Source organism: Macrosteles quadrilineatus, unplaced genomic scaffold, assembly GCF_028750875.1.
Source record: "Macrosteles quadrilineatus isolate MER2022 unplaced genomic scaffold, UCM_ALF_1.0 Scaffold_8__2_contigs__length_117827958, whole genome shotgun sequence".
Taxonomy (NCBI): Eukaryota; Metazoa; Arthropoda; class Insecta; order Hemiptera; family Cicadellidae; genus Macrosteles; species Macrosteles quadrilineatus.
Genome location: NW_026542601.1, coordinates 65,882,055 through 65,907,538, shown reverse-complemented (window position 1 = coordinate 65,907,538; position 25,484 = coordinate 65,882,055). Strand labels below are relative to the sequence as shown.

General features: G+C 32.5%; 1 protein-coding gene across 2 annotated transcripts in view; it reads right to left on the bottom strand.

Moving 5' to 3' along the window:
- Window positions 1-25,484, bottom strand: part of LOC129001439 (lachesin-like) — a 321,533-nt gene that overhangs the window by 13,216 nt on the left and 282,833 nt on the right. For both annotated transcript variants that reach the window (XM_054428707.1, XM_054428706.1), the window contains exons 2-6: window positions 23,477-23,584; window positions 8,548-8,748; window positions 5,046-5,167; window positions 2,947-3,097; window positions 44-141 (exon numbers count right to left, since the gene is read on the bottom strand). In XM_054428707.1, the coding sequence (XP_054284682.1) occupies window positions 44-141; window positions 2,947-3,097; window positions 5,046-5,167; window positions 8,548-8,748; window positions 23,477-23,584 (680 nt within the window). The remainder of the gene's footprint in view (window positions 1-43; window positions 142-2,946; window positions 3,098-5,045; window positions 5,168-8,547; window positions 8,749-23,476; window positions 23,585-25,484) is intronic.

Sequence of the window (25,484 nt, the reverse complement as noted above, 5' to 3'; positions counted from 1 at the left end):
ATATAGAAAAAGATTCTGTACAAGTACTTTAAAGATAACTTACATTAGGGGCAGGCTCTCCATGAACTATGCAGACTAGTTGAGCTTCGTATCCTTCTCCTGAGTGAACCCAACTTCGCTCAACTTCAATCTCTGGTGGGTCTGAAACAATGAAGAGGTCCAGGTAAGATAAACGAGAAAAACACATTGAAAGATCCTAAAGCAGTGTTTGAATTTATGTTGTTTCATAAACTACAGAATATTTAAATTGAATTAATCCTAATGCACTGGTTTAATACACCTTTCATCTTGGCCACATTACAATATTTAATGGGAATTTGATAACTTTTAACATTGCTTTAATACGTTTGCTTACTTTCGCCATCTAATGGAAAACAGCTGTAATTAATACATTACTATCAGTGGATGTACAGTACTGAATGTGTATATTCCATTGAAAGCACATCTAGAAACTTTCCTCGTTTCACTTTTTCCACCAGATTTTTGACCTCCAGTTCAGTGAAATCATTTCCATTTCCGGATTCTCGACTTACATTGTCTTGGACAATGACTTAACAAGTAATTCAGATTATCATTGTTTAAACAAAACACATTTAAACAAAGTGTATACATTATAAACGGTTTATAACTTCTATGTGTTAACGTTTTAGTTCGAACAGTGTAAATAGCATGAATACTTTATAATGAAACATCTACCCCATACAAGAAGAAGGTGCCCTGGAAGTATTTGGTAGTATGCTGGGGATGAAGCCAATTGCATTTTTACCTAAAGCTATTAAGGTTACCTACAACTATTTAAGGGTAACTAGAGTATCCTAGAATGAACAGAATACTTATTATTAACAAAACATGTAAAGTGAACCGACGTTCTATTTAATATCATTGAGACTTCAAGGCAGAATCCTGAGGGAAATTACAAAGGTAATAAAGCTGGATATTGTTCAGAAAGATGCTTTATTTGAACCTTGGGCAATGTTTAAGTAAATTTGTTTTATTTAAAGACAGTGGCAAAATCCCCTTTTAATACGAGTATATAGTTTGAAACTATTAAACGATTGTTGTTATGATAAAACTTTGGTTTTTCATTTTTAAATGTAAGCTGACTATTGTAGTAAAAATGCTGTAAAAGGTCTACAAATCTTGTATATAAGTCACTCCAATGTAAAACGTAAGCAAAGATTGATGACTTAATATTTTAGTAGAAAGTTTGTTTATAGGAGAAGATAAGTTAATTCACATTCACAAACGTTTACGTGAGTAAAAGGAAATAAGTTTGACTATAGACTTCTTTCTTTTATAGATAAAATAAAAGTTAAAATAGTTTAAATCTTTACTTATGAAACGATCATTTGGTAAAAACCACACTGCCCTTGAAACTTTTAAATTCTTGGTAGGTAATACTCTTGGAAAAATATTAATTGCAGATTTTTCCTGGATTTAAGTTTAATGAAACAGGTACACAGTGTCCCAAAAAGAATAAGTCAAATGTATAGCTTAATATAGGTGTTATTACCGTTCGTAGAAAAGTCAACTATCACTAATTTTAAAGGTGTAATGTTTAAGTTTGGTTGTACCCTTCAACAGTAATCAGCTGTTCCATTGTTGTTAGCAGGTTTGAACATTGAAAAAAAAACGAATTTTGAAAAAAAAAGTTATACTATGGAGTTGCAGTTGAAAGCACAGTGTATTGGATGTTTTATAGAGACAATATCCGTGGTTTATTTTTTTGTCTGGGGGTTTTGTGAAAGATCAAGTGTGTCTATCTTTTGCCGATCTCAAACATAGATGAAATTAAACCAAATGTAAGGGCTTTAGAAACTATCTAACAAAATGGGCCACAATGTGTGGACAGAGCTGGAACATTCTTCGAGCGAATAAGGGAGAAAGTGTAGAGTGGTGGTGGTGAAACGATGACACAAAAAACTTAGGTAGTTATTAAAAACATTTTATATAAAGTTAGTTAACTTTTTATGTTTATTAATTAAGTTTTATGCCAGTTTACTATTGATCAGTTATTATTTAGACACCTGTTATAACAGTTCAATAAAACTGTTATTTCACGAAACCACTTTTACCATTACCACGAAGCTACTTAAATACAGGGAGATGAAATTACTAAAACAGTTAGTTTTTTATAATGAGTTTATTTACCCTGTAGAGGCCAATACTTAAATGAGCTTGCTGTATTTACGATGGCTAAATGCAAAACTACTAAATTAATGGTGCTAATAGAACATAAATGAGGGTAATCCATGTGTACATAAAATATGTAGATTGCTAAACGTTCCAGTAATTGTAATAAAGATCAATGAATGCGTATTCCATAAGTGATTAATATTTAAACAGATTACGACCACGCGTTATCTAATTATCGTCTAATAATGCATAATAAACATCTGTCCTTTCATTCGGCGTTATTGAATAAACGATGTTTCTGTAAATTATTAATATTGAAAAGTATTGTATCGTAATAATTATTTTATGTATAAATTTATTTCGTTAAGAGTTTATAACATTAGGCTATAATTAAGGAGTATTTATGATATGTATTTTCAATATTTTCGTAAACAGTAACACTAATAATACTGTGATTAAGCATATTTTCTCAATATGTTACTTCATAACAAACTACAGTAATTAATTAATACAAGATTAGAATGTATGTTTTAAAAGCTATATTTATTTTCAAGGAAAACATGAACCTTTTTAAGAAAAGCATTGCATCTTCGAAACAATTGATCATCAGTAAAGTAAGAGGATATTGCCCTGGGCTTAAGTACTTTAGAGGCAATATGTTATTGGTAAGAAAAAATACTAAAAAATGAGTCGTCACAATGAGGATCCTATCAAGAGGGCTATACTTACTAACACTTCTTAAGAACTTTAGTTTCTGTTACTTCCCAATTTTTTTACAAAACAAGATGGATCTAAAGCAGTTATACTCACACAACACGTCCAGTTGCATATCTACAGTGACTGGATCCCCAACCCCATTCTGTGCCGTACACTGGTACACTCCTGCCTGATGACGATCCACCTTGTCTAAAGTGATGGTAAAACCTTCCACAGACTTCTCACCCGTCGGTAGCGAGTTGTCCTGGAGAAGACACAGACAACATTCAGTTTATGGAAAAGTAATTATAACAATTTACAAACTGTGATGTACAGTGAACATCTAAAACTTATCAAATCTGTGGGAAACTACCTAATGCGGAACCTATGGCATATGTAGTTTTAAATAGTCGAAAGTTATTAGGTGGGATGAAGTAAGAGGTTAAATCATTGTTTTATTAAAACTGATATAAGTAAAGTGTCGTATATTTGAAGTTAGTTTAAAACTAATATTATATTACTGTACTCTTCTTACGTGTTAAACAAACATTTTATTTCCTTCGCAACTTGTATCAAAACACCATGAACTCGTAAAACATGTTATTTAATTCTTTTAGAGATTCGCCTAGTTTCTTTGAATTAAATTACTAGAGTTCGTTACTCTTACTATTAATTGAAAGGATCCCCAAGTGGAATATAAATTCGAAAATCATTTTACGTTTGTTTGTAGGCTATAGTCAATATTCAACGTGAAAAAATTCAAAAAGAGATTCGAAGAAATGATTGGAATAACGATCCCTCAGACAAATCATAATAGGAGAGAACATCAAAAGAAAAATTACTAAACAGACATTAGATTTATTATTAAAGCTTGAAAAGAGTTTTGTAAATGAAGTATTTTAAGCGGAGACACAAAACAAAGGGATTGTTCTTGTTCAGTTGAATACACAATAGACTTCGTTCATTAGGCAGCCTGATGCTCCTCCCATCGTTGTAAAGTGGAACACTTTATTAAACTTTGTTGTACTTTCTCTAAAGAATATTTTAATTGTGCATTTGCATTGTAGGGTAAAAAAGAGTTAATGGTTTAAGGGTGTGTGTTTGCGTAAAATGTGGACATTTTATAAACGTTTATTTATAGAATATGAAAACTACTATTTTAGAAAAAATATCCGAATCTGTTATGAGACTTGTGAAACTAGGAATATGTTAATTTTTAAAGTGTTGCCTTTCGGATTACTAAAAAATATTATTCTAGAGGTTAAATACCTTATTGCTGTCACTGTAATCTTCTGTCGTCTGGATGGTGACCGGGTTCGACACTCATGGTGTCATTGTCAAGCCTTAAAGACGTGTTGTTGCTCCTAGGAGGTCGTCAACAAATATAAAGTCTTGAAAACAAAACACGAGACTCGCACAAACATATTGAATTTGTTTTCAAGACTTTATGACGACCTCCTAGGAGCGACAACACGTCGTTAAGGCTTGACAATGACACTATGAATGTCGAACCCGGTCACCATCCAGACGACAGAGGATTACAGTGGCAAGAATAAGGTATTTAACTTCTAGAATAATAAGGAATATGTTATTTACACTACCGTATTAATAATATTAGTATTATTTGCTGTGTTTTTATTTTAAAAGATAGGGCAAATGTTACTTGATCTTACTTCAACATTCTCGTAAAATTAAGTCCTGAGTAAATGGATTAATTGAACAATACTACAAATCTTTGATTACAATCCAATTATAATCACAAAGTCAAACCATCATTTTATCCAAAATAGTTTTTGGCAGATTTTTCTGAAAAATAATCGCTTTAATTCATGTTCAAAACTTGACCACCCCAATGCTTTCTCTAGTGTATTTCCTTTTAGTGAAGTAATAGCTTAATTGATTTCTTACCATAACAAAACGATTTATTACAACAGAAAGTAAACAAGCATTTAGTGAATAAACTTTAGATTTACTACTAGAAATAACACTCAACCTTTGCTCATATTTGGGTTATTTACATATGTGACGTCCCCATCTCAATAGCCAATAGATAATATTTATTATTATAAGAAACAAACATAATAAATATTACTTGAATCGGTACAATTTAACTCCTCGTACATTTATTTATTAACAACAGAGGCACACTACACGATACAGTGTGTGCGTGTGTGTGTATACAAAACTGGAAAACATGAGAGAGGGTTTCTTACCTTCCTAGTCCATATAATGGTAGGTACCGGGTTGCCGGAAGGTTTACACTCCAATGTGATCGTCCCTCCCTTTCTGGCAGTGAGTTGACCGTTGGAAGGCGACGGTCTGATGCTGGGTGGTACTGTAGACAAATAACACTTCTGTCAGAAAACATGTAAACACATTTACCAATAAAATATGATAATGGTTAATAGAACAGTTCATCGAAACACCATACATGTCCTTTTATAGATTTTAGTATTGAGTTCAGATTTTAAACTTTGAACTTTTTAGAGAACATAATATAGTAAAAAAATATACCATCCTTAATGTTGCATACAAAAATATTTAAGATCATTATAATTAATTATTAAATTATTTAAGATTGTTATATTTAATATTATACAGCTCTAATTGTCTTAAAATCAGGCTGAAGGTTTCACAGAAAGAGGGCGTAAAATTATAGGTAAAATAATTTCAAACAAACTATAATTTTGCAAAAATGACTCTAGTGAAATGTCATGTTAGTTCTATTTGAACAGTTTTTTGGGTAAATGTACATAAATATAAGGTATTCGCAAAACTAAAAGGAGATGATATGATCAATAAACACCTTTTAACGATTCACTCGTGTATATGCCAGGGTTTTATAGCGGTAGTGAGTATTAGCATTGACTATGGATATAGTCAATGGTATTAGCCTGGTTAAATTAAAAGACGGCGAGGAAAAACAAAAATTGTTCAAATGTGACTTTGTTTTATATTACTTTGGTTTTAAAAATAATTTTCTCTCTTTATTCAGCAACAGTATATTCCGTGTGTGATGTTTGATAACCGCTTAGTTAACTATTCAGCCTACATCATCTGGACATTATTCATTCATGTATGATTACATTCATAAATCATGACGATTAGAATGATTTGCTTGATCCAAGTGTGTCATGATAACTGAATAAAAGATTGTTAACTGCTTAGAAGCATATGTTGTTAGGAAAGTAACATTGTTATATTGTGCAATTTGAAATTCAAATTAACAAATTGAGATTTTAATTGTTTTCCGTTTAATGAAACAGCTGCGATATAATTTGTAGTACAACATGTCTAGCTTGCATTACTGGTTCATTGATGGTTCATTACATACACTGGATACGTTATTATGGACACCGGATAAAAAAACATAATTTTTGTTATGATGCACATCAATTGTTAAGGCTTAAATCACTATTGCAAAGTGTTGAGCAATTACAAATCAAGAAAACATCTGGTAATAAACTCTAAAATAGAACGGAGTAAAAATTGATATAAATGTCTTTAGTCAAATTACTTAGGATAAAGTATTTTATATTACAGCATATTTTTATCCTGTATGTTCCGACAGTACTTAACAAGAAGGTTTCATAACTTAAAGTCTCTTTCAATTATCGTTGTAATTAGCAATAATGATATTTCACTGAAAGAGAGGATTGATAATGTTTCAATTAAACTGAAAGCGCTGAGTGCTAATAAGGCTGCATTTATAATTGCTTCGCCAGTATTATAACAGGAGGGCTTTTACTTAGATTGCACTCACCTCGCCTTTTGTGAAATTCTCAAAGTTTTCCCCACCTTGGATACCCTTTTAAAGGAATGAGCAAGCGTGCGTGGAGCGGGAATTTGTTAAAATGATTAAACAACTTTGAATATTAATACTTCGTAACTAGTTTTAGTATCAATTAGGAAGTAGTATAACATTGTTAGTGCTTGGGAAATTGGATTAGGTACCACACGCAGCTTATGTTACCTTATGTTGATAAAAAATTCAAAACTATTGTGTAGTGCAGATTATAATGATACCTAAATTTGGTGTATTTCTTACTGTTACATGTACTTCTTAGATATTACATTGTGCTTTCGTAATGAGTAATTGGAAATATAATACAACACTATTCAAAATTGACTATAACTTAACTCAAGAGAAAATTATATAAACATATCCATCTATTTACTTTCCTACAGGTGTAATAGAAAATTTCGAAATCTCACAGCAAGAACCTTTGTTTCCTTTAGAAAACAAGTCGATGCATTCTCAATCTCATCATAATTATAGAACGTAAGCCTATTTAAGACATTTACTCCTTTGCTTCCAGTATATCTGTACGTTATTAGCTAAAGTATTTTGTAGCGTTATAATACACGTTTACTAAGCCCGCTATCAAAAAGTAAACTTTATTCAATTTTCTAATTATTATATAGGTCAGGTTTACTTATAAATGCCCAAATGGATATAAATACAAAAATCTTGGATGAAGAATCTAATGAATTGAAGGGTGCAGACTTTTAAAATAAAATTAATCGATTCGGGTTCTGTAGATGTCAAAGAATCTTATTAGCAAACACTTACTTCATATTATCCCTATTATGAAATAGAAACGTAACACGTATAAGCATTTCAAATTTAATACATGTAGGTTTTAAGCGTGGGATAAAAATATTTCTTATAAAGGTATGCGATTAACTATACCCAGCTGTTTATTAAGGGCCAATTAATACCGAATAATTAAGATCAGCTGTGTCCAGTTACAAATTATCAAACAGCTGACTTTCTGCTGATCAAACCGGTAACCTCAAAATTGTAAGAGATATTCCTCTGCATCAATAAAAATTTGATATCAAATGAATATATTAAAAATATTATAAAAAAATAGAGACCTGCAGTATCGCAAAATACTTCGTCACCACCTGATCATTATCGTTATTATTTACACCAATGTCAAGCCGTGTGAGTGTAAAAGCGAAAATTGTAAAGCCTCGTCGATGAAGGGGAAACCAATTCAGATAAGAGAGACTCGGAAATGATTGATCCAACGGAAGTCTTCTTGACAAGAACTTGACGCATCATTTTAGTGCTCGATCTTTCAAGGTTGGCAAAAACCGAGGTATCCTCATTTATTACCAGTCTTTCTGGAGTGGGAATGTTTTTCGTCAGATGATGTATGATCATATTAGATTTATGATTTTTAATGTGCATAAGATTTTTCGTAACTTAAATTTATCTTGTAATTTGTTTGAAAGCTTTTGATCTTTATGGTTAATAATATGTTTCCAAGATTAAATCCCAAGCAGATTTTAGTCTGACCTTGTAACGACAAAATAACGTTTTTTACATAAGTCTTACAGTTTTACATACAGCTGAAAATTAACCCTGGGGATTTTGAAATGACTGTAGAAATAATTTCAAGTAATGATAAGGGACCACTAATTTTTTTCTGAATGGTTTTTGAATAGTGTGTCTTTCCCTCTCCACTAACATTATAATTGACCAATGAGAGGACAGGGATAAGAATAAGTCAGGAAAAAGTTTGCACTGTGTTCAGGTTTAGATGTTTAAAACTTGTCGAATTATGTTTTTGTGATATTGTCCAGTTTTCATGCCCCGAAAAACCTGTTCTCGTATTAATAATTCTCAAATTTAATACAGAAAGCATGGTATATTTGTGGTTATTACCTAGTTTTTTGTTAATTTTAACACACAACTTGACTCACCCAGTATCTCCACTGTGTGTATCTGGTCTCTGTTGTCACCGTCTCCTATCTGACACACGTAGTCACCAGCGTCTTGTGGCATCACGTTGCTGATTTGTAGATTGTATCCATCCACCAGCTGGAACCTTTGGTCTCGTATCACCATTATCTTGTCAGCTGTTAGCACAGCACTGCCTCTTCGCCACAGAAGCACAAAATCACCTGTAACATTAGGAGACCTTATACAATCTATTTAGATTAAATATAAAGTTTTTCCTATAGTTTTAGTGCGATAAGGTAGGCTAACAAGAGAACAACTTAGAAGTTATGCCGTAAGTTAAACTAATTTCAAAGTCTACCAAGTCTAAAGGATTTTTTACAATAAGAGATATTAATGCGATCGTCGAATTTTACCTTAATATTACAATGAAAAAGAAACCCACTTTCTATTTTTTAGAATTCATTTACCATCGGATCATATGAAAAGAAAAATAATGGTAAAGATATATTTCAATAACCTTGTTTTGACAAGTGGACTTTTAGTGAGAAAGGGAGATAAAAATGAAAGTAAAACAGAGGGAAAATATTGTGAATTATGCAGTGAACGTGGTTGGAAGACTATGTCGTAAAACTTCATTTAGAACGACTTTATTTCAGGTATATTGCAGTTGCGTTCAAGATATCCATTGAGCCATTGACCATTGACCATTGAGACCATTGATGTCCATTGAGACACATTACGGTATATTAAGCATGTATCGCTTTAGTCTATAACATGTTTTTTCGTACGTTTTTTCAGTAGACATATAAAAAATGTAGTTAGATAATACAAATTACCTAATCTTGCTTATTAGGCGCCAATATTTGGTAGTGTAAAATAGCAGGCTTTGGTACTCATAATTTTAAAATCTTTACCTAAACAGATTAAAATACTGCTATTTTGGAAACTAAAATATTCTTCATACTTGCTCCACCTCGATAAACAAACTACTAAACGAAAATACTCGCTGACACATACTTTCTCCCATAAGCTTGTCAACAACCTTTATCATGGGTAAGCGGTGAGAGTAAATATGATATTTTATAGTTAAAAATCACAAAAGTTGCAATAACGTTTGAACCGTCATTGTTACAGCAATAGAGGTTGTACCATTTTTTAAGAGTTATAAGGACCATTACATATTAATTTGGATCATAACCAGCTTTTCTCCAAAATCAGATTTTTTTTGTTATTTTATGGGTTTTTATGGGAAAATAACATAAGTTACAATAACTTTTGAACCGCAATTTTTATGGAAATGGGATTTGTTCTTTTGTTTGGAATTTAAAGGACTATAAAATACACATTTTTTTAGAAAATCATTCGGGCCATTATCGAGAAAATCCTTTTTTCCGTTATTTTAAAGGGTTTTATTGGAAGATCCACATTAAAAATCAAAATTAAAAAAAATTTAAAAAACTTAACATTTTAAGGACCATAACATATTAAGTTAAATCAAACCCAGCTTTTTTATATAATCCTATTTTTCGTTATTTTATGGGGTTTTATGGGAAAAAACATAATTAAAACGTCTGTGCGATACAGGAAAGCTTAGGTAAGTAAAGCCATTTTACTTATTTATATAAATAATTCTTTACACAGTTCTAGTTGGGGATTTAGCTGGTGTAGTGGAAGAGTGCAAGGCTTCATTCCACGTGGTCCCTAGTTCAAATTCCACCAATCACCAAAAGACTTTATCTATGTGATAATGCCGTAACCATCGATCTGACCAAAAGTTATATGTGAAACAGTTCCGAACTATAGAATCTAGCAGTCTATAACGTAAAAATGGGACATAACAAAATTAAAGTACAAAAACAAATTCGTCATTTGTTAGCCTATATGGCCCTAAGATTTGACAAGTAAACCTCTATTCGTACAGAAAACTTAACACGAGGAGAGTTAAACAATTAGCCAGCTTAAGTTGACTTTAAGCCCCAATCAGAGCACACGTTCCACCACAGGATGAAAGTAGAACCACTAACAAGTAGCCTGCTGCCCACTAGGGGTACCTGCTATATATCAAGAAGGAGGGAGGGGTAGAGGTAATCCCTCTTTGATTGAAGCACGGTCGGGGTTGCTTGGCAACAAAATCCAAACTGTCTAGATCAAAGTTTATCGCATTGGGGCAAAAAGCTCTGTGAATCGAATAGCAAATTTGAAGGAACGAGGAATTGGTTCTCGCCAACTGGAATTTATACTCTAACTCTCTCGAAAGTGTTACTTGTTAAACATCTGGAATGTTTCGTTCTTTGAGCGCATTTCGATTGTAAATTAAATTGAATACTTTTAATTGAAAAGGGGACCATACGAATAACTGTAGGATGATTTTCTATTTTGTTTAGGTTTTCAGAATTTTATAAGTTAAGCTGTGAATGTATTTAGAGGTATTTTTAGAACTATGAGCTTTAAAGTTATTATTGTTACTATAGTTCGGCCGCTTAGAAAACGACCTGCGCGCTAATGCTAAACCAATGCTGGAGTAGGTCGTTTTCTAAGCGGCCGAACTATATCTTAGTATATTTACTGTTTTATAAATCATTTGACCCGAAGAGCTTTACATTTGTTTACAAATTGTGTTTTGTGAACACTGTGGTGTTTCTTAAATGCACTTTTCGTAATCTAGTGTGGTACGTATTATCAGTAAAAAAAAACTTTATTTAGATTTTTTCCAATTTTTACCCTCGAAAGTTCATCCTTGTGTGTGTATACCCACCTTTCCAGCCAATAGATATCCCCTGAGAAACCCCGTATTTTATAGTAAATTCGAACAGAAAGATTAACTACGTACGCACGACCTAATTTTAAAAATATTGTTATGAAACCATACAGTCATTTCCTGGTTTTTTGACGCATTGTTAATACCTTCACTTTCAGTTAGGCCTACTCAAATTACCAGCAAATAAAAAAAAAACATTTCAGTGGGTTCTATTCCAACTACCCCTACTACAATACTAGAATAGGATTTATATAACGATCATTATCCTTGGGTCTTTGTAGTTTTATTTTCTAATAACATGAAATGCGAAACTTTATCGGTTCATCCCAGAACTACCCTATTGAGGTTCGTCATAATCCAGCCTTAAAGAACATCCGCTGTCAAGTTTTTCTTAATATTCCTGATCCGTCGTGGCATTGTTCGGCCGTCATCGCACATCACAGGACAGGATATCATTAGGCCCACATTCTCTATTGGACGTCCCACACCAGTATATCTTCTGGGTGATTCATACTTAATATTCCTGATTATTACAAAACGAGTTTGAAAGATGTTTATGATATTCTCACACGTCAGTTTTATAAGTGAAATTTAAGTTTTATGATACATTTTTAATCATTTACTTACACGTATAAATGGTGTGTAACAATACACGCTATAAGGTTTATGTTATACCCATGCCTTAACCGAACCTAACCTCAAAAAATGTTTTAGATAGTTAAACATTTCAACATGAAATAAATTGTGGTATTAAACTAACGAAAAGGTCCACTTTTAAAATAACATAATTTTGAACTAGAAAAAGAATGTGAAAAAATAATTGGGATACCTATGAATTGAAACTTGTTTAGTTGTAAAAAATAAAATAGCAGACCAATATTAATAGTTAACAAATAGTTTGTAAATGCAACCAACTAGAGTGCGTCTGGTCGTGTTTTAACTATTCGACGAACAGCTAAAAGTACTTATGGTTTGTATGATACTAGATTTATAATGTTGGGTCAAGTACATAACTCTGCAAGTGTTTTAGGAATTGCAAGCCGAGTTTAAAATAACCAGGGCTCGTTCCATACAAAGTGATGAGGACAGATATGTAGTATAAATTAGTTTTAAACAAAAAATTGTATAAAATTAAAATACGTTCAACAGAAAAATATATAATTTGTATTAACTAGTGTAAAATTTTTGAAGTACATACATTTTTGTACCTATGATGTCTGATTGGAAATAAAATAAGTATATTAACTCTCTAAATCTAGTTAATTGATCATAATCTAGTAAATGTTTTTAAAGTACGATTTTATTATGTCATCTTACATCCAACTATGACGGGACGCTAAGGCTTCTTTATACCCAGATTAAGTTAAGATTAAACATTTTCAATGTCCACGAGAAAAAGAGACTTGAGCAAACTTATAACAAAGAGTATCTTTTTATCCCTCGAAGCCTTCCCCATCCTCACAATGCTGCTGGGGATATTCGATCACTGATTTGCTTTTTTCATCTTCTTTGTGTACTTTGAATAAATATCATATTTTCTTTGAAGTCTTCTAAAATCAACCCCTTAGGCAACGAATAGTTGATAGATGATTTTTGTAATTATTTAAACGTTGAAAGAGATGTAACTTTTGTGAAGTATATTTTTAAACGGCTGAAAAAATCACTGCTATAAATGAGTATAAGAACTATAACGAAAATCATTCAAAAAAATTGTAGCTTCTAACCATAAACTTGAAGGGTTTAATCATCTTTTTAAAACTTGTCCACTTTTTAATAGTTTTACTGTGGCTTGGAGTGACTCATGAAGGAAAATATACGCGTTCTAGTTCTTAGAATACGTATTTAATATGAAAAATGAAACGGCTGGACACAAAATAGGATTTAAAAAGTTGCAATAAACTTATATAACTTGAGTTGTAATTTAAATTACGTACTGTTACAATCAATACTTTCATACATCAAATGCATCACAATTTAATATTTATTTGCGTTTTTAATTAGATTAATAAATGTTATATTATGCTTCATAAACATTGGGTTAATCAACTAGTTTCCGCCAGTAATTAGTATCAAACAATTTTTGTAATCTGAATTACATCACGAGCTAATAATTATTTAGTGCAGATGCATACAAAAATATGATCAGCTAGATTTATTATTTTGTATTCGTGTTTAAAAAAAATATTATTTTTTTATTTATCTTATTCTAAACTTTTACATAATACGCATATTCAAATACTTTTTTAGACTTTTATTTAACTTGTCGTTTCCTTAGCTAACATTACCATGTCAAATGGAGACTGCAACATTGTTGAAATGTTGTTACATAACCCCCCGTTATTATACTATATTACATTTCCAAGTAGTATCCTTGTTTATAGTTATTCCTGGCTTGTTGTTTTCATTTAATATGTTTCATCAATATGGTGTGTACTTTATGATTAGCCCTGCACTGGCCAATACCAGCTAAACTCGTCTAAAACAAATAAATATTATTGGTTTATCACGTGTCAAAATGAATGGGAAATTTTAAATGATAACGAACCCATAAAGGGATAAATGCTGTAACTTTTGATAAAGGGTCATTGCGCAAATATTTCTTGATATTTCTTTAAATTTAGTACTCTTTTAAAAGTGATATTTTAAATAAATTTAAAAAAAAAATCTTACAGTAGGTTCATTTTTTTAATCTTCCAATGAAGCTAGGTAAATCTAAGAAAAATTAAGTGATTAAGTTTTTTTTTAGCTGTCCACTACTTATTTTAAACTTTTTTTGGAATAAAGTAAGTAACATTCAACCCCATGATCGTTACCATCAAAACTTAGAAGGGCTATTTAAATTCGTATAAACTATAAACGTAAACCAGTATCTACGTTCGCTGAACCAAAACCTAATTATTTATTTAGGATTCCGCAGAAAAAAATGCAGAATGAGAACATGAGTTTAGATTTACAGTAAAATTAACCGTTTTACTTACAACCTTTTTTAACTAGCCGTTTTAGTCCAGTTCATAGAATTAAAACGATTTATTTAACAGTATTGTTTACTTACATAATAGCATTAGTTTTTTTTTTTATTAATAACATGGGTAACGGTCCAATGAGTTTCAAGGTTTGGAAAAAAGTAAAATAATTGTAATGTTTCGAATTTCAACTAATCAGCTGTTCAGGTAAATTTAATTGTTAATGAGTTGTGCAATTAGTGTTATACTCGTTGCATGACTGTCAGTTGCAATGAGAGGTTATAAACGAATAAATAAACTTTCTTAAAAGTTAAGAGTAGTGATTGTTATTATTTAAAACACAGCCTTAGGTAAAGTAGTGACGCAGCTCGCGTAAATAGTCTTAACGAATTTGGTAAAAGTATATAATAATTGTCCAGCTCTTTTGGTATTTTGAAGATAAATTAAGATAACATTTCCTAACTCTTTTCTTAAATATACGATACCCCTTTTCTACTAATTTCTCTAATACATATGTCAGGTAAGGATAGGATTTGTGACTCCATTAACATATATCCTCAGATTAATTAACGCTTTTCTTTTGCCCTTAGAGATACACGATGTTATGTTCCCCAGCCGAACCGTCAGTTTACGGACCGAATAAAAAAAATTGTGCTCTACCAAATCTCTGCCAATTTGTCCCCACTACTTTTTTTATAAACTATTGAGTTTCACAGGTCTTGGTTTCTTGATTTCTTATTGGTCATAGATCGGACTTCTCTATGTATAACTGGTCATTTCCCATAAAAGCTACTTTTATTAACTTAAATTCAATTCAAAATTTCACATAGATACATCGTACAGACCACTCTGGTCCACTCCGAAGCCACGAAGCCTGGCACTCTGGCGGCATATTACCATTTCAAACACCTGCAGCGCACACTTCTCTCCTCCCACGCTGTACAAGATGGCAGCCTTGGTCACTAACTAACTCACGTTCATTTACACATCTTTGATTACCTTCCTAAACACCAGTGCGAGAGGCGGTGCTGATTTACTTGTTTGTTAAATGCGTCATTCGTTATAAGTGACATTTATTTGGACGGGTGTATTTATGGTAAGTATCTTCTGGTGATTTACGCCCCATTGTTTACAGATTGTGTGGAAACTGCTTATTGTTTTGTGATTAAGGTAGGCGTCGATTTTGTAATTTTTAAATTTGTTAGAGTTGTTGGATTTCTTTGAACCCACGTGTTGAATGAAATTTATCAATACAATTATTTCGTTACCTTACAATATCCTTTGTCTTTAGGTATAACTACATGTTTCGTGGTGTAACTACATGTTTCAGGTATAACTACATGTTTCAGGTATAACTACATGTTTCAGGTATAACTACATGTTTCAGGTATAGCTACATTTTTCAGGTATAACTACATGTTTCAGGTATAACTACATGTTTCAGGTATAACTACATCTTTCGTGGCAACTACCACATCTCAATCTATTTTTTTTTTGTTTTTTACCTATCACGAAGAATACGATCTGCACATATATTTTGAGTTAAATGAAAAAAAGGACACACGAAGAATTAAAAAGTTCTATAGCATTGTGTGGAAATTCAATTTCGTAAACTTAATCAAATCATAGAGCAACCATTAAGAAACATTTTTAGGTTATACATTTATATGTAGTATTAAGTATATTTTTACAGTAAAATATTTAAAATCCCATATATCAAACATTTTTTTCTGTGCTTGTTTATACCTATAAATTTATACTTTGACCAGAGTATTACTTTATTCAAACAATTACTAATAAGCTAAATATAAAGTGAAAATGTTTACAAAACAAAGCTAATATCGTAAGAATGTTATTAATGTTGAATTATAGATTTTAACGTACTGACAAGAGAACAAGTAATTGAAGAACTTCTATTTCAATATTTAAAATTATTCTTAATATTATTTGGATTTTATAAAAGAATATTACAAAAATTGTTACGTGTATTTTTTTATTTATTCTTGTTATGTATATTATTCCACGCTGAGCTCTGAGCTGAAAAAGGTTATTATTCCCGAGGGGTTGGCTTATTAAGTGCACTGCCTGAAGTACAGGATACCACGAACTCGAATGGAAGAGTTGTGTTGCCTAAACAAAAAGCTTCCCTGCATTTCCCGGCCATTTGGGGGAGGAGCACTTCAGGCACTGTTGGCTCCATTGTTTAAAGAATTTTGTTGACTTTGACGGGTATTTAATTAGATGAGACACTTAAGTGTCGGGTGTTCCCTTCAACGATACGCTCTAATTTAAGCAATATTTCAACAATTAGTCCAGTCAATGAATGATCCAAAAGTAGGTGTAGAGTGCGTGAGCAGGTAACTAAGCGATTCCTTCAGAAACTTGTTCAGGGGGCTTAGGGTGTTAACATACCAAAAGTCCTGACTCCTAGGTGGTGAGCCAGGGGGTGGAGGGGGGAAAAAGGGGGGGAAAAAGGTACGCATTTTGGGTTTTTTGATTATATCTCGAAAACTATCAACTTTTTGTATACTATAGTAAATTATAAAATTGAAGAAGATTAAATTTTCTACAAGAAAAGTATATAATGTGTTTATTTTGGTTCAACAGATTACGAGTTATAACTTATTTAATTGATATCTTATTAAAATACTCCTTCCATAAGAAATACATGTAAATTAGTATGCGAAATGGGGCAAATCCTATCCACCCAAAGGAAATATAACTGATATTCTGGAAATCTTGACAAAATTTCGAGTAATTTGACACTTTAATCATGAAATTATTTCAAAAATTAAAGCGAGGGTGAGCGTTTAAAAATGGGATGATTTAAGGTTTTTTTTATATTTCCAATAAAAAAACACCAAAACTCGACATTTTGTTACCTCGCCCTCGCCTTAATTTTGGATCAATTTTAATGATTAAAGTGTCAAATTACTGGAAATTTTGTCAAGATTTCCAGAATATCATTTATATTTCCTTTGGGCGGATAGGATTCGCCCCATTTCGCATAATAATTTACATATATTTCTTATGGAAGGAGATTTTAATAAGATATCAATTAAATAAGTTATAACTCGTAATCTGTTGAACCAAAATAAACACATTATATACTTTTCTTGTAGAAAATTTAATCTTCTTCAATTTTATAATTTACTATAGTATACAAAAAGTTGATAGTTTTCGAGATATAATCAAAAAACCCAAAATGCGTACCTTTTCCCCCCCCTTTTTCCCCCCTCCACCCCCTGGCTCACCACCTAGGAGTCAGGACTTTTGGTATGTTAACACCCTAAGCCCCCTGAACAAGTTTCTGAAGGAATCGCTTAGTTACCTGCTCACGCACTCTACACCTCATTCCTTGACTGGACTAAATGTTATTTTCGTATAAGGTTTTAGGGGCGTTATTGAGTATTACATGTTTTACACCATTCGTATAAAAAAAATACAATTTCGGCAAATAATTGTTTTTTATGTTCATGGTTTAAAAATTGAATAGAAAATAATAGTGACTATACAATAAATCACTACGGATGTAAAAAAAAACTTTTACTTTTTACCTTTAAGTAAAAAATATGTGAAGGCTTTAAGACTGAGTGTGGCCTATAGTCAAGAGTGTGGCTAAATCAAATAGATATATTTAATGTCGAAATAAGAACTGATAGGTACTCCTTAAACATAATTAAAATATATCATAGTCCTCAAAAACGTGCAGCCGCGCCGAGACCATTAGTTGTAGGGCCATACAGTATTATTTGTTCGTACAAATGTTTGTTTGTGTTCGTGTTCGTTGTTTATTCGTCTCAAATATGCGTTTTAAAGACATTCTGACGATCATCTAGGAGCGACAACCACGTCTATACTTGCCAATGCCTGTCGAAACCGGTAGCCATTAAGACTACGATAGATTATGTTGGCAACAAGGTATTTAACCAATAGATTAGTAATTGTTAAGCAATCCAAAAGGCAACACCTCAGAAACTCATTTCATCTTTAGTTTTAGATTTTACAAACAATATCAACATAAAAACTAATCGCAAATGGCTAAACATTAAACATTTTACCACCGTTACATACATCCAAAGTATCTCTCACAATTCGTGAAAACTAATAACGTTTGCGAGCTGTTTAAAGAATTTCACGATTTTAACTTCCTCACTAACGAGCATGTTTTCAATTATATTTCTTCCGAGCAGAGATCAAAGCCGGAGTTTACCCGGGATAAATGAGATACGGAGTGACGCCAGTGTTGACAAGAGTGAGAGAGAGAGAGTGAGAGGGGGGGTGAGAGAGAGTAAGGAGGGGGTAGTAAATCACACCCCCTCGTCCCTTACACCCTACCACGCGCCGACAAAGGTGTCCTATTAGAACCCTCGACTACTAATCTCCCGCGTCCGATACAAACCATGGCGATAAAAAATGATCGCGCAAAGCTAATACGACAGATGTTAAGTGCCGGTCCTTCTTTCACCTGAGTGATTTTTTACAGCTTTGTATGACCCTTCTCAGCTGTTGACAGTTGCGATATAAATCTTGGCGTTTGTTATTGAAACTTTTTGTTGGGTCTAATCGACACCAGGTAAATAATATAATTCCGGCTCGTTCGTTGGTTCAACACGGGAAAAATGTTGCGTTAAGATATAAATCTTTGCGTTATCATCGAAACTTTGTATCGAGCTTTTGTTACAGCTTTGACAACAAGAAACAGTAAGCTCTAATTGTTCTTCTGTATGACACTGTATAGTGTTTCGCGTGCATAAAGAATATTGTGGAAAGATAGTTGTACTAAACTGACTCCAAACAAAAAATAAACAAAAACAAATAACAGTAACTAATAAAAATAAAGAGGCCTAATTATTGCTTTAATCTGATGTTTTCATTCATGTTTTGCAACGTGTAATACGATAAGGATAATTAGACACTAGTAAGAATCGCTTAAGCTTTTTGTAGCTATAAATTTTCATACTCGGAATTTTGTGTAGTTGCTAAAGTGAGAATATATTCCATTATGCATAATTTTTTAGTACTCGTTCTAATCTTTGTATTAGCCAAGTTTAACATATTTGACTGTCACAAAGAAAAATCTAATTTTTCTGTTGAATTTAAAACTTTTGTTTTATTCAACGGCAAAAATTTCCCTAACGCATTAAAAAATGTGTATGGATATTTATTTACACACCCATTTTTTCTCATCTTTTCACCCTCTTAAATCTCTCAAGGGATGGATTTTCCGCTCGATTTCCTACGACACTCCTTAAAATGGTCCTTCGAACCGGATAGGAACATAACGCTCGAGCCATACAAAACATTCTATTATGCCTCTTAGGCCGGTTTAATCCAGCCGGCTGGTAACCTACACCGGCGGAACATAATCCTACATGATATGACTGATATGACAGCTGATATGTAGTTTTTATCCTCATATAGGCCTTTTGTGTCCTGCCATACCCTCTTCAACCCGACTTAGTGTCGGATTCGACATGTGTTTGAACTGCCGCGCCCCTCAAACGATATCAAGTACTTGGGATAAGGGCTCCAGGTTGTTTTGATTTCATTTCAGAAGGGCAGAAAATGTCAAGAGTCTCGAGGAAAAATAATTAAAAACTGTTAGAGTAAACTTTGTTTGTTGAATGTAGAAAATTTAGGCTTCAGCGAAGGAAAAAATTGTTTTAGGTTATATATATGAAAATATTATTTAATCAAGGACATGTCATTAGAGCGGTTAAACTATCATTGCTTTTCACAGGATTTACAAATTGTTTACGTGTTTTCATGGATTCCGAACTGAAGAGTTAAACTTAACTTAACCTACATTTTCTTAACCTAAAATCAAGAAGATTGTTACTTTCACGAAGCTAAAAAACTTATACTTTTTATATCTATATTGGCTAAACGATTTACAGCTTTTTGATTAATGTTTACATTCTTAGGATATCTAGAAAATTATACATTGTTTATTCCAATGAATAAACATATTTATAGCATAACACACTACTGTAGAAAATAAATTATAGCAGTTATCTTTAAGTTAGTAATTGTTAGTACAAATGAACATTCTGCCTTACAATGCCAAAAGTTTAAATCAATAACTATTTATCCACTTACAATATCATAACCTGATCTATCATTGTTCTGTCTTACAACAAGTATAACAAGCTAAGGTGTGTTACTTTCTCAAAATATTTTACTTGCAACCACTGCATTTTAGAGGAAATATAAAATGACATAAAATATCAAGAAGTTAATGGAAGCTTATTGTAAACTTTTAAGTCCTCTGTGGTGCATGTTTAAAGTAATAAAATCTTCAGATCTTTGTCGGTTGGTCACGATTCTTAGGCAAGTTTGAACAAAAGTCTGTGAAGTTTTTATGCTAAACTTTGAACTAATTTAAAATATGCGCCGAGCAAAATTTCTGAAATCTCAAGACAACTTTAATTGAGTTAAACTTTTCTTCACCGAGGTTAAATATGTTTCATTCAGAAGACCGGAGGTCTTTTGTACCAAACCAAGGGCACTGTTCAAATTTATAAGTTTACAACAATAGGTTTTGTTGTACTTTGTTAAGTTAGTTTCGTCAATGCGATTTTTGTTGGAAGTTATGTCATTATCTTTCAAATGAACGCAAACTTTAGGTTGAATGATTTTTTTACGTAAAGTAATATGTTCAAGAGAAATACGAGACAATGAATTAAGGTTGATGACTTGAAGCAAGTAATTTTATAATAGGTCTATATTTATAGGAAATGCCCTGGAATCAACCAAAGTATATCGACGTGTTTAGGAATAAGTGGACTCAGATACACTTTGCCTGGCATCTTTTAGCAAGAATTGTAATACTACTGAGAAATACACTACAAAAACCTACGAACATGTATTTTTCTTGGCCTTTAACTGTGAGTTTTAAGAGCGAAATTGAATGACGAAAAACTTTTTTTCCTGCAGGTATTGCTGACTTCACGGCAAGCAAACAAGTTTTATTAGTTGTAAAGTGTGTGATGTTGCACATGGAAGCTGTTTAAGATTATCAAAAACGTATTTAAAAATCAGATAAGCAAATAAGAGGAGACATAGGTCCTCATGCAAGGAACAAAATATGAAATTTTGAATATGAACAACCATCCTTGAATAGTCTATGAAAAGTTATTTCAATTGATATATTAATGTTAAAGTTTAAACATCATTATAAAATCTTACCTAAACCGAAAAACTAATTTAAGGTACACTTAAATTCAACTAATAGATTCAAGCAATTTCGTTAAATTACAAATCATCCTTTAGATAAATCTTTCATTCGACCTTGAAAGTGATAAAACACATGAATCACGTTGAGCTGTATATCGGAGGTGGGTTTTCTGTCAAAGGGTTTATAGCGAGGGAGTATTGGTGGGGGGGGGGGGCGAGCGGAGAGAGGGGGGGGGGTGTTTGGTGCCAAATCCGGGGCTGCGTCTAAGCTTATCACTATCCTGCAAATACTGACTTTTGCGAATGGATGGTTAAGAGCATTTTACTTAGATATTAGAAAAGCTCAACACAAAAGCCGTTTATTACACTGGGTGAAATCGGATGGAAAATGATAAGTTTCATTTGTCTGCAGATTGCGACTTCTTCCGCTTATTAGAGGCAGCCCGTTTCATTATGCTGTTTTGAGTACAGTTACTAAATGAATATGACGTATACTTATTGCAATAAATAGTTGCGTTGCAGAACATCTGACATTACAACTTTGTTTAAGTACATATAACAATTGGGGTCGTCAATAACCTTTTTATAATCTGTGGTCTTATACAAAGCTGAATGTGTCAAATCTAACAATATTTAAAGATTTAATTTTTTTTTTTACATTTTCTGGCATTCTTTTTACATTTAAAATAAATAATGCTATGACAAACCCTGAAAATCCAAAAAATGTTTGGTTAATTTGTTTCAATTTTACACCTTTTTTAACTGATAAACTTACATTTTTCCTGTGCTAATGTATCTTAATATTTTATACTTAAACTTATGAGATAATACAACTTGAGAGCTTATGTCAAGGTCTTAGCCGTACAAAATACCGGGTTTATTTAACTAGTTTACTTTAAAAAGACATTCAAAGTTTACCTAAAATTCGTTTAGTGCTTGGAACAAATTTGATTCACTTTAAAAATTTAATAACTATTAGAGAGTACAATATAAGTCATTTCTTACAACGTATCTAAATGATTGATCACTTTCGAAAACGAGTAATGTACAAACCTAACCGAATAGTAAGTAAAAACTCAACACTTTGAAATGTAAACACAAATTCACCTCGTGAGCAAGACTCATTCACTCAGTATCCACCAAAGTGTATCTTCCACTCAGGATAGTGCATTACCAAGGGTCCTTGCAATCACAAGGGGTTTACATTCAAGGACTCGACTGTTCAATAACAAAGAGTCCTCCAATCCCCTTTCCTCTCCAAGCTTCGAGAAATTCCCGCGACTTTGGCAGCCAATTAATTAATTCTTCAACCACTTAGGTACCAAGCTGCTTTTATTGCCTCTTGTCTGTCCCGTTGTTTTCACTTTAAAGTGATTCAAGCTTTATTGCAATCTTTGCGGGCGACAAGGGTGGTTTTCGTAATCAAAAGACGGTGTTTACAAAACATTCAATTATAACTCCCCTTAATGTGCGGGCCCTTTGTGTTTTAGGACGGAACTTTAATTTCCGCATTCATTAAGTTGGACCTTTGCTTGTGGGTTTGGAACTTCCAAAATGAGGTTGTAATTAATACATTTAGAGTTACTTAAAATAGTCCCTTAAGTTTGCATCTTGTTTGCACGCTTTTATACCTTTTAAATACAGGTGAATGGTAAAAAATCTTTGAATATCCCCACAAACCCTTCTTACGTGATCGGGTTAACTGTATTCACTAACCAATTTAAATTATTATTCTTGATAATATTTATTCCTTCCCTCCCGTTAATGTACATTTTTGCCCTCTTATACAGACATAAAATAATTCTCAAAATTATACTTTTAGATTCTTTGACCAGCAAACACTTATTTTGACGACTCTCTAAATATATTTAGAATATTCTTTAAATGTTTAAAATTATATTCATGCATCAGCACTAGTATATACAGAGGTTGTTACTGTACCGTTCCTACTGGTTCTGGTGTACAAAGCTGAAACGTATATCCCACTGCTCTAGTAATACAGCAAATCTCTTTAATTTAAACTAGTGATGTTCCTTGAGCTTTGCTTACCTAAATCCTCCACTTCACATGGCAATACTAGGGTGTCTCCAATGACTACTCTGTAGGTCTGCCCTCTGGATAGGAACCTTGGGATGGCGTTCGAGATCGGTTCTCGGTCTGAAACAAGAAAAAAAAACTTGTATAGTTTGTTTACCTTAAGGTGCTTTTGAAATCAAATTTATCAATAAAACCTTTTTACTGTTTCTGCAGGGGCTTTGGAAAAGCAGATCAAACCCTAAATTATTTTTTGGTATAACTGGAGTGTTGAACTCATCCCTGTGGCACCTAAGTCCAAGACAATCACTAGGCTAGCAACTCATATTAGAATATTAACCTATAAATTCAAATTTTAATATTCACCGTGTCGAAATAAAGATGAGATACAATACACTTGACCAAACCTTGTCACTTTCCCGTTTTTCTAATCCGTAAACTTTCAAGTAAGCTTTAATTTTCCACTGGCTAAACACGCATAATTTCTTTATCCATTGTGTTACACAGAATTAAAACCAACGGTTATAAATTATCCCAACGTTTCCCAGTGACAATTGAAAATTCCCAACTTAAAACACACATGCATTTGTAATCACTTATCGCATTAAGGCAATTCCAAGCCATCAGATAACTCCTTCATCCAAATCTGTGAGTCAGACCGTGACGATTTTAATTGCAGAAGCGAAGTGCAAAAAGTTAATTGCAAATTTTTGAGCGATAAACAAACACGGCTTCTCGGAGGCAGCCACTAATTATGGTGTAATTATAAACATGTCGGCCAGGCCAGTGCGTTAATGTACTTAGCCGTGATTATAGCTTTGAAGAGCAGGCCGGGAAACGTTAATCCAGTTTAATCTTTGGTTACTTGGGATTTTTCATGTGTACGTATTTTTTATATATTTTATTACACACCTTTTAATGAAGCAAAAGTAGGTTAGGTATTTAAACCTAACCTAAACTAAATTCTTTAAACATTGAAAATAGGATTATGTATACAAGATTACAGGATTACGTACAGGGTACAGGATTATGTATAATATCGTCACTATGAACACACACGATTGGTTATAGAATGAATCACAGCAATAAAATATACAATTTAGAATCTATAGTTGTTTGACAAGAAACAATGAATATATAATTTCATAGGTAATATCCTCATGCCTTGACTTTGGAATATTAATTTTTGGACAATGTAAGAAAAAATTGTCCAAGATTGTGTGGCAATAGACGGTTACATTTTATCACGGTAAAACAACAATTTCGTCTTACCGATTCCCAATTTGAAAATACTACCTATATTCACATTGTTCCTAAAAGAAATCATATTTTAAAAAACAAAAACCATAAAAAGGGATTCGGTAGCTCAAAATCACATGTGAAACATACATTTAAAGAGGAAAATATTGCAACAGAATCACTACATAAAGCATTACACCATGTATCAGTTTAAAGTGACAAGTCCTAAGACAAATAACATATTAAACTACTGGTTGGACTAAAATGTAATGGAACCTCTATTCCAAGTGCTAGATATTCAGTTATGTTCCACTTAGATCTCTCTCACACCTACAGATATGAATATTTCATTGCGAGTCCAGAATCAAACCCTTACTCGACTCGGGTCGCCCTTCGAATTGATTCTGGGATAAACGAGCCGAATTAATTTGCAGCTTCAATTCCGCCAGATTTGCGTCTTTGTTTCGTCGATAAAGAATTTAAATTGGTTTAAATCGGGAACTGAATAAAAGAGGCTCGCTTTGTTTAGACCTCATTTGTCCCCAGCGTTCTAAGTTTCAGTGAGGCGGATCGCTGAGTGTAGTTTGTTAACAGATTGACCTAGTCGTTACAAAGTTTATTAAATCAGTAATTATAAAATAAAAATACTTAGAACTAATAAATAATTTAAACTTAAAAACAATAACTAATGCTTATTTAGTAACCATAATATTATTCGTATCCGTTAAGTATTCGTATCCATTTCTGTATATGTTGCTCGAAAGATCTTATCATATTTTAGCTT